Genomic DNA, 12,242 nt, shown 5'->3' with positions numbered 1-12,242 from the left:
CCAGAGCCTTCCATCTCCTCCTGTCTCCAGCAGGCTCCAAGAATTCTCGGCTCGCCCGTGGCAGAGCAGATTTCCTACCAGTCAGCCTCTTGAATGAGACCTTTATAAGAAAGCCTTTGTTCAGCACGGCTGTTTGAGGTTCAGTGCCCTTCCCAGCTGCCCTGGTGAAGACAAATATCAGCCTCAATGGGCACCTCCTTGCATTCAGTGCAAGTGGGTCTCATTACATTTTGCTCATTCATAATTCTCATCCAGTTTCTTATTGCCCTCTTTTCCTTCCTCCTCATCACAGGTTTCCTTCTGGTTATGTCCCCTCTCTCCAAAGAAGCTAAATCCAGCGAAGCTGAAGTTGTATCAGATCTTAACACCCATGCCATGGGGAACAGCAGGGGCAATTGATTTCCAGAGTGCCAGATGCAGACCTCGCCTCCGTGCCAGATTACAGCCCCAACTTTTCAGCTTTGAACTTGCAGAGCTTTCAGTCCTTGTTTCCAAGTCAGCCATAAATCTCTCGGGCTGCTTCCTCCCACAATGTGCTGCCAGGCACTCAGCCCTTGCCTGCAAAGCATTGCTTTTTCTCACAGCCACCTCTTCCCTCTCTATTTCTGCCTTATCCTGCAGCTTGAAAGGGCCACAGTAAATCTTACAGAAAACAGCTGCTTCGTTGCTGTGCTAGATAATCTGAATTTGGGTACAGCAGAGTGGGCTGGCTTTCACTCAGTTGCCAACAACGTCATCTTTATGTAATCCAAGCTTCTTTGAGCAGCTCCGGTCCCTGTCTGGGAACCTCCAGATAGCATTTGGTGGGGCCTCACCATCCCCAAGTGCTGTGGAGGCAGCAGGCAGCCATCCCTTCTCCCACAGGAGACCCCAGCATCCTGCTTGGCCATTGCTGCTGAGCAAAGCTCTGTCTGCTGGCCTGTGCTGGTGGCAGCTCCTGGAGGTGCAGGAGGTTCCCAGAAATACGGAATAATCCGGGTTGGAAAGGACCTCTGAGATCATCAAGTCCAACCCTTGATCCACTACCACCATGGTTCCCAGCCCATGGCACTCAGTGCCACATCAGTCTCTTCTTAACCTCCAGGGCATCACCCCCTCCCTGGGCAGCCCACTCCAATGCCTGAGCACCCTCTCTGGAAAGAATTTTTTCCTAACATCCAACCTAACCCTCCCCTGGCAGAGCTGAAGCCCATGGCCTCTTGTCTGATGGAGCAGAGCCTGACCCCCCCCTGGCTCCAACCTCCTTTCAGGGAGTTGGAGAGAGTGATGAGGTCTCCCCTGAGCCTCCTCTTCTCCAGCCTCAACACCCCCAGCTCCCTCAGCCTCTCCTCATAGGGTCTGTGCTGAAGTCCCTTCACCAGCCTGGTTGCCTCCTTTGGACCTGCTCCAGCACCTCAATCTCCTTCCTGAGCTGAGGGGCCCAGAACTGGACACAGGACTCAAGCTGTGGCCTCACCAGAGCTGAGCACAGGGGCAGAATCCCTTCCCTGGACCTGCTGGCCACGCTGTTCCTGAGCCAGCCCGGGATGCCATTGGCCTTCTTGGCCACCTGGGCACACTGCTGGCTCCTGTTCAGCTTCCTGGCAATCCAGACTCCCAGGTCCCTTTCTGCCATTTTGTGCCCAGCCTGGAGCTCCCCATGGGGTTGTTGTGGCCAAAGTGCAGGACCCAGCACTTGGATTGTTGAACCTCATCCCTTGTCTCTTGCCTGGTAGATCTGCTGCTGTAGTTGACAGGGACTGAGGAGCTGTCTTTGACAACTGATGCTCTGGACTATTCTTCTTCATCCCCTTCTCTACAGGGGAAGCTCTGATCAGCTCTGCTCTCCAGCAGTTAGTTTCTGTAGGGTTATGCTTGGAGATTAAATGGCCTTACAGCCCCACAGTGACTGCAAGCTAAAGCAGTGGGTAAAGAAGACCAGGAGCTGATAGGTACTTGGCAGGAAAGACACCATGCTGCTCATCTGCTCCAGCTTGTAGTGCAGGGTGGTTTGGTGAATGGGAAGGCACCGTCCATCCCAAATGTTTGCTGTACAGGCTGCAGCTTGAACAGGGGCTGTGTCTGACATCCCAGCTGAGACCACATCCCTAGGTCCTCGGCTGAGCTGGGCTGCTCTAATGCCCCTGAGGCTCTTGCCTGATCCTTATGGCAGTAAAAACACATTATTCCTTTTAGCTGATACCCCATCAGTGGGGTTTTCCAGCTGGCAGAATCTGTCTTGGCTTTTATGGCCATTGCAGTCTGGGTGACAGGACTGTCCTGAAGCCCAGCCCAGGCTGGGAAGGGGCAGAACTGTTACCAGAGGTTTTCTGGCTCATTTGTTTGGTCACAGAGCTGCACATTGAGAGATGCTCACAGGCTGCGAGGAGTGCTGCCCTCTCATGGGTTAGTGACATCTGTAGCATGGTTTAGTGTTTGGGTCTGTGACAGTGGCACTTCTGCCAGGCTGGTACAGCTTTTCTTGCTGGCGAGTGGATGAGATGCAAGGTAAAAACCTCTGAAAATTAAAATGGAGAAGGAAAAACACCTCTCCTAGGGATAATGTAAAGATCTTTTGTAACTACCATGTGTTTCCTTATTTCTTCCTCCCTTCCTGTCTTGAGATGCTACTCTGATAGGGATCTTTTTATTTTCTTTTTGTTTTTTTCTTTTAACTCGAATGTGCTTCCATTTTATCAATTAGCTGCCTGTCTCCTGATTCCCATGGCAACACAACAGGCTGTTGCATTTCTGATTCCTTTGGCAGTTGAGGTGCCTGGCAAGTGTCTTGGGAGCAGTAAGATTACAAAAGGGTTCTGCAGGGAGTAGGAAATACATGGGCAATGCTCATTATGCCCCACTTCTCATGCTAAACTATTTTTCTCATTCTCTCCTCCTCCCTTTTAGAAATGAGTTTCCTTTCCCCTTTGTTTCAATTGCCTGGTGATAAGAAATGAGCAACTGAAGTGCTGTGGGAGGCCAAAAGCTGTGGAGGGAGTGAGGGGCTGCATGGATTTGCTGGAGGTGGATGGCACAGCAAAAAGCTGAGCATCACATCAGGAATCCTGCAAAGAAAGTTCTTCCTATTGCTGCTGCTGCAGAGCAGTGCTCTGCTCCTCCTGCTCCAACTTTCAGAGCCCACTTGAAGTGGGATTTTTTGCTCCTGTACTGTACAAAGTTGTCTCTTCACCCCTTTCCCCAGCAGAGTCTGTCCCCAGGGATTTGGGACACATGGCTTTCATTGACACAGTAACAAGAGCCATGTGAAGAGGCTGAAATACCACTTAAAAACTTTACCCTCTCCAGCTCCTGCCTGGTAGGAATTTTTGTTTGGCTCCTGTAGTCCTGGTGCCCTGGCATTGTGGGGTCCCCCCTGTCACTCTGGGCCCCATAAAGTTTGCCAAAAGGACCCTAAGCACCAACTCTGCCCTGGGGGTTATTAAATGCATCCTGTGTGGGCTTTCTGAAAGCTGAAGGGAAAATGAGGGATGGAGGAGGGGAAAATAGGGATGGAGGAGGGGAAATAGGGATGGAGGAGGGGAAATAGGGATGGAGGAGGGGAAAATAGGGATGGAGGAGGGGAAATAGGGATGGAGGAGGGGAAAATAGGGATGGAGGAGGGGAAAATAGGGATGGAGGAGGGGAAAATAGGGATGGGGAGTTGGATAAGATGTGAGTTTAGCGGATGCCATGTCCAACTTTGATTTATAAGTTGTTGTTCAGCCCTGAAAGCTGTGACCAACAGGAAGACCATTTAAACTGAAAAGAATGAGCTGGCTAATGAACACAATGGGCTTGTAAAGTTGGAAAAGTTTGAGTGGTACAGAGCTGGTTGTGTCTTGGAGCCTGGTCCCAGCCAGAGGGAGGGAGGGAGGAGCTGCTGCCCCAGTGCTGAGCAGAAGTGAGGTTTGTGTTGGGCAGAGATCCTCCTGGACCAAGGAGGAAAGAGCATCCCCCATCTCTGCCTTCCAGGTGAGCTGCTGGCTTAGATGCCTCATAGTGACACTGAAAGAGTTCTTTTGGCTTTTTATCATCAGATACTGGCAGGAGTGGAACAGGGAATACTCAGCCTGTGTTTCATTGGGTTTGTTTCTCCTGGGTAATTCTGTTTTCACCTTTGTACCTGAGATCTGTACCTTTGCTTTGCTGCTGGTGAGCTGCTTGGAACTTCTGATGTTTTAATTGGGGAGTGTGACTCCAAGAAGATGACTTTTCTTCTCCAGAAACAGCAAAGCCAAGTGACACAGGGATAGAGCAGCTCTTTACGTGCCTGAAGAAATCTCAGGAATTCTGAGCTCTTAGGTGGCTTTTCCATAAGCTGTGAGAGATGCTGGAGAGTGGGGAACCCCATATGTCAGGTCTTGGAGAGCTGTGCTGTCAGCTGATATCTGGTTTGGACTTCCCAAATATCCATGAGATTGAAGACAAGTTGCTCATTGCTGCTTTTTGCCTTCTGGTGAGTAGATACCTGCTGGGGAGGCTCAGGGAGGCTCAGTCTGTCTAGTCTGCAATGTGTCTGGCCATTTCAGTAATGGATCCATCAGACCTGAAGTCAAGCAGAATGGGTTTAGTTTGCTGATAGTGCTTCTTGGCTTTTCTGAACACCTGGTGGACAAAAGCCTTGTTAGCTGCATGGTGGGGAAACTGGGTGGCTGAGTTATTTCACATGCAGATAATGAAGGTTATGTAAAATACCAGGTTTCTACCACGTGGCCATAATGAAGAAGGTGAACCTTCTGGCAGCTCCTCACTTAAATCCTGTTATTTTGAGTCATTCTCTTCATGCTAAAGGCTAATAATGCTTCTGACTGCACTGCTCTGCTCAGGAGCCTGTAATTAGACTGTTCCCTGAGAGTGTAATTACTGGAGTTGGGCACCAAAAATGAACAGAATGTATAAAATCCCACCAAAATTTTGGCTTCATGGGGTACCCAGAGTTAAACTGAGAGTTCAGTGAACTGGTTTTGGTTTCTGTGGGTTGTTGTTGGTTTTGTTTTCTGGGTTTTTTGATGCTTTGGGGGGGTTGTTTTTTGGTTTTATATTGTTTGTTTTTTTCCAATCCAAGTCAGCTTTGGGTCTTTGCTCTTGCAGTGAAATGGGGTGAGTCTGGACAGGGTTTGAAATACTCCTGCATTGTTTGTTCAGCCTTGGGCAGCTTTCCTGCCTTTCTTTTGCTTGAGCCTCACTACTAAAGGGTTTGCTTACCCCAGCCATGCTGCAGGGGTGTTTGTGAGAGCTGATGGAACCTGTATCTTGATCAAACAGCCCTAATACAGTGTGCTGAAACTCAGGCTCCAGTAGGACTAGAAAAACAACTTTGATCTTTCAGATGCAGAGCCCACTTCAGTTTTTGTCCTTCCAGCCCTGTACAGTCGAGTTGAATTTGGCTCTTGTGCTTGGCACTTTGCACGGATCTGTCACAACCATGTCAGCAGCACAGGATCTGTGTGTTGGAGCAGGATGTAAGGTGTGTTGCTAATTGGATTTCTTCTCATGCCCACGAAAGGAGGGAGATCCAAATCACAGCCCTTGTTTGTGATAGAGCCCTGGAGCCAGCTCTGGTTATTAAACTGAAGGTTTCTTTTTAAAATGTAACTTGTTGGTTTCTGAGTTTTAGATTGGGAACTGTTCTAATAATAAGCTATAAAGCACTAAAATGAAAACACTGGCTTGATTTTCTGCTTATGGTTGTCTTTGAGTCACATGGATGGAGCCCTGTTTCCTCCTCTCCTTTTTTATTTGAAGTCCTCTGTAAAGATCAAAAGCTCAAAGTATAGAATAATGGGAATAATGGTCTTTTTTTTTTTTTTTTTTTAGCTATTAAGGTGAAACTGGTTCTTGGATGTAATGTCATACCCCTAATGGAGCTCCTTTTGAGCTACTCTCTTTTACAAGATTGTGAGTAACACAAGCTTGAAAATATTTGCCAAAATAATTAAAACATCTATTGAGAAAGAACATGTGAGGTTGAGGAAGGCTTCAGGACAGGACCCAAGGCAGCTCAGGGTCCCTGGCACATCCCTTTCTCCCAGGGAGCTGGCTGGGAGCATTGCAGGCTTGGTGGCTGCTGATTTTTTCACCTGGGAGCAGCATTTATGTTGCTTCCCTTTCTTTCTGTGCCCATCACAGGATGAACCCCCTGACCGTGCCATGTTGAGCTAAATCCCTCAAGACTGGATGCAGCTCCATCCCAGCAAGCTTAGAGAGCAGGTTGGGGGCCATTCTGATCATGAGAGGAGCTCCTGTCATCATGCCTGGACTCCTCTGTCCTGGCTCAGGTTCTCCTCTCTTCCACCAGCCCCAACCAAACTGCTGCAGCTGTGCCTTGGACATTTGGCAAGAGTTGACTCTGGGCTTTAATGAGGACCAAAGAGTCAATATTAATCCACAGCTGGTTTAGCAGAAACTGGGGGGTCTTGCTACTAGCACTGAAGCACTGATGCTCTTTTCTTTCTCCTGGCATTAGACCTTCAGCAAAGCTCTGCATTAGATTGGTTTGAGAGCTTTTGTGTTCTTCAGGCTTTCTGAGAGCTGAGCCTGATCTGTCAGGCCCATTACTCCTGAAAGAGCTGTGGAAATGGTGCAGGCTGAGCCATAGTGATGGCTGAGGCTGAACAAGTTTCACAGTTCATTTCAGGGAAGCACTCAGGTTCAATTCTGCTGAGACTTGCTCTGTCAGCCTTGTCTGGTAGCAAATAAAAATGTCTTTCTGGGTGTGCTTTAGGCTTTTCTGCTTAGTGGCACCCAGGAATTTCAGCTTAAAGCTTCACTGAAGAGCATCCACTGGATGCAGGTTGTTCTGGGACCAGGTCTCACACCCCCTCCTCCTCCAGTGCCGGGGCCTCAGCGATACCAAGAGCTGAGGGGGACTGATGGTCCATGGCATATGACTTGCTGGGTCTTATTTTGCAAACTTATTTCCTTAAAGTCTCGTGTGCTTTCTTTTAGGGCTTTACTCACCCTCCCCCTCTAACCCTCAGAGTGTTTTAATCGAGTCCATATGCCTTTTTCCTTCATTCCCATGGGGCCTAGGCTGAAAGCCCAGAGTTTGGGATGGATTTTGCCACTGAGGTCAGCAGGAAGAGGATCACTGCAAACTCATTTGCTCAGGTTGCCTTGGTTTCCCCTTCAGACACATCGGGCCAGTCCTGGAGAATTCCAGCAGGGAATGCTGGAGAGAGCCAGCAGGACACTGAATTTCCAACATCACCTGCAGTGTTCCTTCTCCCAGTGAAGCTTTGCTGGAGGTCTGGCTTTGGCTTGATGGGCTGAGCCCAGAATCAGAGCATTTTTTTATTGCAGATTTTATTGAGTTCAGCACACAGCGGGGCAGCCCTGTGCGTGCAGGACTTTGGGAATGCTTCCTGTTTATAGGTCTGCTGTTTAGATGGAACATATTCCAGGTGGCTGCTGGGTTCTGCCCCATCAAAAGGGCACAGCAGCAGCTGGGGAAACTGAGGAATTTGCAGAGGCAGCTGCATGGTCCCATGGGAGCCTTGGTGGGACTCTTGGTGCTTGGTCTGTTTGCCTGGATGCAGACATGGGGTGTTCTCATAGCACCAGGTACTAAGACATCAGTACTCATTTCTTTCTTTATTGTATCTTGTTTTATTTTTGGGTGAAATGATGACTTTGGCATCTTACTTCAGAGCACCAGCCCTTTGGTCTTTTGTGGTCCATAAGCACTTACCCCTATTTCTGTCTTTCTGAAGCTTATTCACACTAGTGCTGCCATACAAAATACCCCTTGGTGCTATGATGGGATGAGGGTAAGTGGGTGTTCCAAAGGGGGATGGAGATGTAGGATTGGCTCTTTGGTGTGTGTGTGAGACCTGTGGAAACTGAGCAGCTTGCAGGGAGTTCTGTGCTGGTTGCAGTAATGGGGTCACTGGTGGTTTAACCTTTCCCTGCTCTAAACCTGCAACCTAAGCTGTGGTCCCAGATGTTTCCTTTCTGCAAATGCCCTTGCCTCGTGTTTCACTTGCCTTTTAGGATTTCTCCACATACCCAAACCTCTCTCCCCTTGATTCACAGGCTCACCTTTACACAAGCAGGGTCCCACCTCCACCTCCAGCACCGAGAAGTCGTGTTCGAAGGTTGCCGAGGTGGGCGATGATTTCCTGGGAGACTTCGTGGTGGGCGAACGCGTCTGGGTAAACGGAGTGAAACCAGGTGTGATCCAGTACCTCGGGGAGACCCAGTTTGCTCCTGGCCAGTGGGCAGGGGTCGTTCTGGATGACCCTGTGGGCAAGAACGATGGCTCTGTCGGAGGAGTTCGTTACTTTGAGTGCCAACCCCTGCAGGGGATTTTTACCCGACCGTCCAAGCTGACGCGGCAGCCGGTGGCCGAGGGCTCGGGGAGCGACGCTCCCTCTGTGGACTCCCTGACAGCTCAGAACTTGTCACTGCACTCGGGGACAGCCACCCCACCTCTCTCCACCCGCATCATCCCCCTCAGGGAGAGCGTCCTCAACAGTGCCATGAAGACAGGCAACGAGTCGGGATCCAACCTCTCGGACAGCGGCTCCGTCAAAAAAGGGGAGAAGGATTTGCGGCTTGGAGACCGAGTGCTGGTGAGTTGGTTGTGGGGGTCCCCCGAGAAAAGGCAAAGGACCAAGAATTTCTCCCCTCCCTAAGTGGTCCTGGTGAGGACAAAGTTGGCAGTGAGCTGTGGGACTTGGGAGAGGATGTCTGGACCAAACAGGCATCAGATTTGTGCCTTCCCTGTTCTCTGGGGTGCTGTGTCCTCTGGAGATGTCTCTTCTCTTTTTCATATTGATGTGAGACAAGGTATTCCAGGGTGTTTCTTGTACTGGACAAGTCCTGAGCAGTACAATGAGGTCAGAGAGAGCAACTCAAACATGAAAGAGAATCACAAAGTTAAGGGTTGGAAAGGACCTCAAAAGATCTTCTAGTCCAACCCCCCTGCCAGAGCAAGGTCACATACAGCAGGTAACACAGGAACATGTCCAGGTGGGCTTTGAATGTCTCTAGGGAAGGAGATTTCATGACCCCCCTGGGAATATATAAATATTCCTGATATTTATGCTCCAGTTTATAACCATTGCCCCTTGTCCTGTTGTTGGTTACCCCTGAGAAAAGCTTGACTCTGTCCTCCTGGCTCACTGGTCATTATCTTCTGATCTACCAATTCTCTACTTAGAGTTGTGTGTTGCAATCTTCAAGGAGCTTGCAGGAGTTGTTGCATGAGGTTGTACATACTCTGCAGGTATTTGAAGGAATCACTGCTCACTCCCCTTTTGGTGCCTCAGTGCTGGATATGACACTAACTCCTTTTCTGTACAGAAAGGAACTTGCAGTCATTTTTAGAGAAGGGCAGGACTTTGGGAGAGACCACTAGACTGATGGGTGGCTCTCCACACCTGACTTCTGTTGCTGTTTTCACTATCCAGAACAGAACACCTACTGACTTGAAGCCCAGATGCCACTAAGAATGGCTCACTGGAAGTTTGCCATCAAGCTTCTCACCATTGGTGTCCTAGCAAAGGAGCAGTGCTTTATGTGAGGAAGGAACAGAAAGGTATCAAAGCACAGAAAGACTGATTTTTTTTCTTCAGTTCTGTAAAAGAGAGTTTAATTTTGGTTTGTTTCTATGCTACATCCTGATATCAAGTACTGGAAGAGCCAAGCTTTTGAGGGCAAATCTTTTAGGGATTGTATCCCCAGTAATGTCCCTGGATCTAAAAGCTGAAGGTGAGTGCCTGACAGCAAGGACAGGTTGCAGAGGGTCAGTCTTGGGGCATCCTGAACAATCTGGCTCCCATTTCAAGTTAGCTATGGAATGTTGCCTTTTGGAGGCACCTGGTTCCCATACCAATAGTGGTAGCAGAGAAGTGGTACTTTCCATCTGGATAATTACAGGGGTCTGGTAGAAGTTGGCTCCACAGCTGATGTAAATCAGGAGGGTGTCAGAGGCAGAATCAGAATCAGATGTCCCTCGAGATCACAAGGAGCAGGGTTTGTTTTTTCTGCTGGTGACAGCAGCAGCCCTGGGCTGATGGAGTTGATTCCTTTGCTCTCTGCAGCCCCACAGGGACCCTGGGCAGCTGGACCATGTTACAGCAGCTCTGGGTGGCTGTGAAAGGCCCCTGTGTGTCTTCTGAGTCAAAAATACACAGTCTGCAATGAGGATTTCAGGACCCAACTGGCAGGCATCTCTGGCATTACAAATCCACCTTCAAAAATGCCCCAAAACACTTGAACTGTCCAATTTTACTTAAAGTATAAACATGGAGTATAGTATGAAGTATAAAGTTGGTTCATTTTCAGAGGACAGGTGAAGATGACTTCTGCTTGCACCCATTGGATATTACACTTTATAAATCTTGTGTGAACACATGGGCTTTTAGACCTAGCTCTAGAGGTGAGAAAACTTTTTGGATTCTCAGATTTCCCCCCCAAATGCTTGTTGCATTCTGGATCCTAGCAGGGACTGACAGCTGATCAAGCATTTGTCACTTGAATGTCATTCTCCTGACTTTCCTGACTAGAGTCTGTCTCCCCTCCCTCTCCATCCCCACTGTCAGCAAAGCTGCTGTCCCTCCTGGTCCCAGGGACAGGGAGAGGGGACAGAGACATTCTGATGGGCTCAGGCTTTGTGTTAGTGTGTTAAAGTTGTCACATATGGGGCAAAATGAACCTGGGGAATCTGTCCTCTTTTATCAGTTGATTTGTTTGCTCCCATTTTCTCCCTTACCTGTTGCAGGGAATGAGGAGAGTGCTCAAGTGAGAACTTCCCATGTTAGGAGCTGCAGCTCTGGAAGGTAAACCCTAAAATATAAAATCTGCACCAAATCTGGCTCTTTCTGAACCAGCCAAGCAGGGAAATAGCTTTCTCCAGACATAGTTCTTGAAGCCTTCTCTTCTCCTGACTGTAAGCTCACCAAGGCAGGGTTTGTCCTCCTAAGACTCTGCCCATCTCAGTGATGCCCACACAGGTGGAAATGTCAGGATACCCATGCTGTACAAACTGGTGGCATCTCTCTGTTGAGTTATTTGAGTGCCTTTTTCTTTATTTTATTGAAGATGACTCCTTAAAGGCCCTCCTGCTAATTTATCCACCCCAGATATTATAAATTTTTTTTTTTTGCTTTGCTTTGCTTTCACTTTTTTGCAGTGAAATAAGTAGCTCCATAAGAGCAGGTTTGGAATGAGCACAGCATCTCCCTGGCTCTAGGTCAGCTCACAGAAACATCAGGGGTTGTTTGCTTGAAGTAGCAGAGGTCCAGGAAGAGAATAGTGATAACAAAGAAGAAACAATTTGCTTTTATGGTTGGGTAGCATGTGCCTGGCTTGGCAGATGTGGTTTTTTTTTCTAGTAATGGAGATGTCAGTAATAATGTTTGGTGTTTTAATACATCAGCAATAATTCTGGGTGGACCCAAGTTGCCTCAGATTCCCTGAGGAAATCTTTGCTTGTGTTGGTGCAGTTTTAGCTGGCTTTACTTTTAGTCTGTGCTTTCCTAAAAGATTATTTGAGAATGGCCTGGAGGCAGATGGGACCCACCAGAGGCTTTTCAAGGATATGTGTTGTCTGTAATTGTTCAGTGCATGGAGCACAAGGTTGAAGGTTCCTTACAGGTGTGTGATGCATTCTGCTCCTTTCCTGCTAGTGGTTTTCTTTAACTTCATTAAAGTCCTTTATAGCTTGAAGGCATTTTTGCTTTCCAATGACTTCTTCCCTTTCTGACTCTGTAGCAGTTGTGAAAAGTGACTTGGAGCTTTCCATTAGAAGAATTAGATAATATTTGCCTTTGGCACTTTCTAACTCAGATATGTTCTCTCAAAAATTACATTAAAGAGATGAAAAACCCACCCTCATATTGTAGAACTCATCTCTTGAAGCCTGGCAAGTGAATGTGGAACAATTAACCTGTGCTTTTGTAAGAATGGAGCTTCCCAAGGGACAGTAACTGCTGGAGTGCTGCTGGCTCGTTGCCCTTCTCTTGGGAAAGAAGGGATGGAAGCAGAGCAATGGAGTGATTTCTGCCCAGGAGGAATCTCTGCTGTGGTTTTTTCCTAAGAAAATGGATTTTACATGTGTTGGGGAGGAGGCTTTCTCAGCAGCTGAACTCATTCCACCCCAGAAGTAGCTGCTTTTTTAGGAGTGGGAAGGAGGTGGCTGTTTTCTCTCTGTGTCAGTCTAAATTAAAACGTAGCTTTAAAAAAGAACAAAATCCTCTTCAGAGAGATGTTGTTCTGTCCTTTAGCCACTCTTCTGTCTACTAACTGGGATTGTACTG

General features: G+C 48.1%; 1 protein-coding gene across 1 annotated transcript in view; it reads left to right on the top strand.

Annotated features, from left to right (window-relative positions):
• CLIP2 (CAP-Gly domain containing linker protein 2) overlaps positions 1 to 12,242 on the top strand; it is an 85,076-nt gene that overhangs the window by 33,617 nt on the left and 39,217 nt on the right. Inside the window, exon 3 of the mRNA XM_030462446.1 lies at positions 8,014 to 8,552. Coding sequence (XP_030318306.1) covers positions 8,014 to 8,552 — 539 coding nt within the window. The remainder of the gene's footprint in view (positions 1 to 8,013; positions 8,553 to 12,242) is intronic.

Source organism: Calypte anna, chromosome 19 (genome assembly GCF_003957555.1).
Source record: "Calypte anna isolate BGI_N300 chromosome 19, bCalAnn1_v1.p, whole genome shotgun sequence".
In the NCBI taxonomy this organism is placed as follows: Eukaryota; Metazoa; Chordata; class Aves; order Apodiformes; family Trochilidae; genus Calypte; species Calypte anna.
The sequence above is the reverse complement of the archived record's forward strand: the minus strand, read 5'-3'. Positions and strand labels throughout refer to the sequence as shown.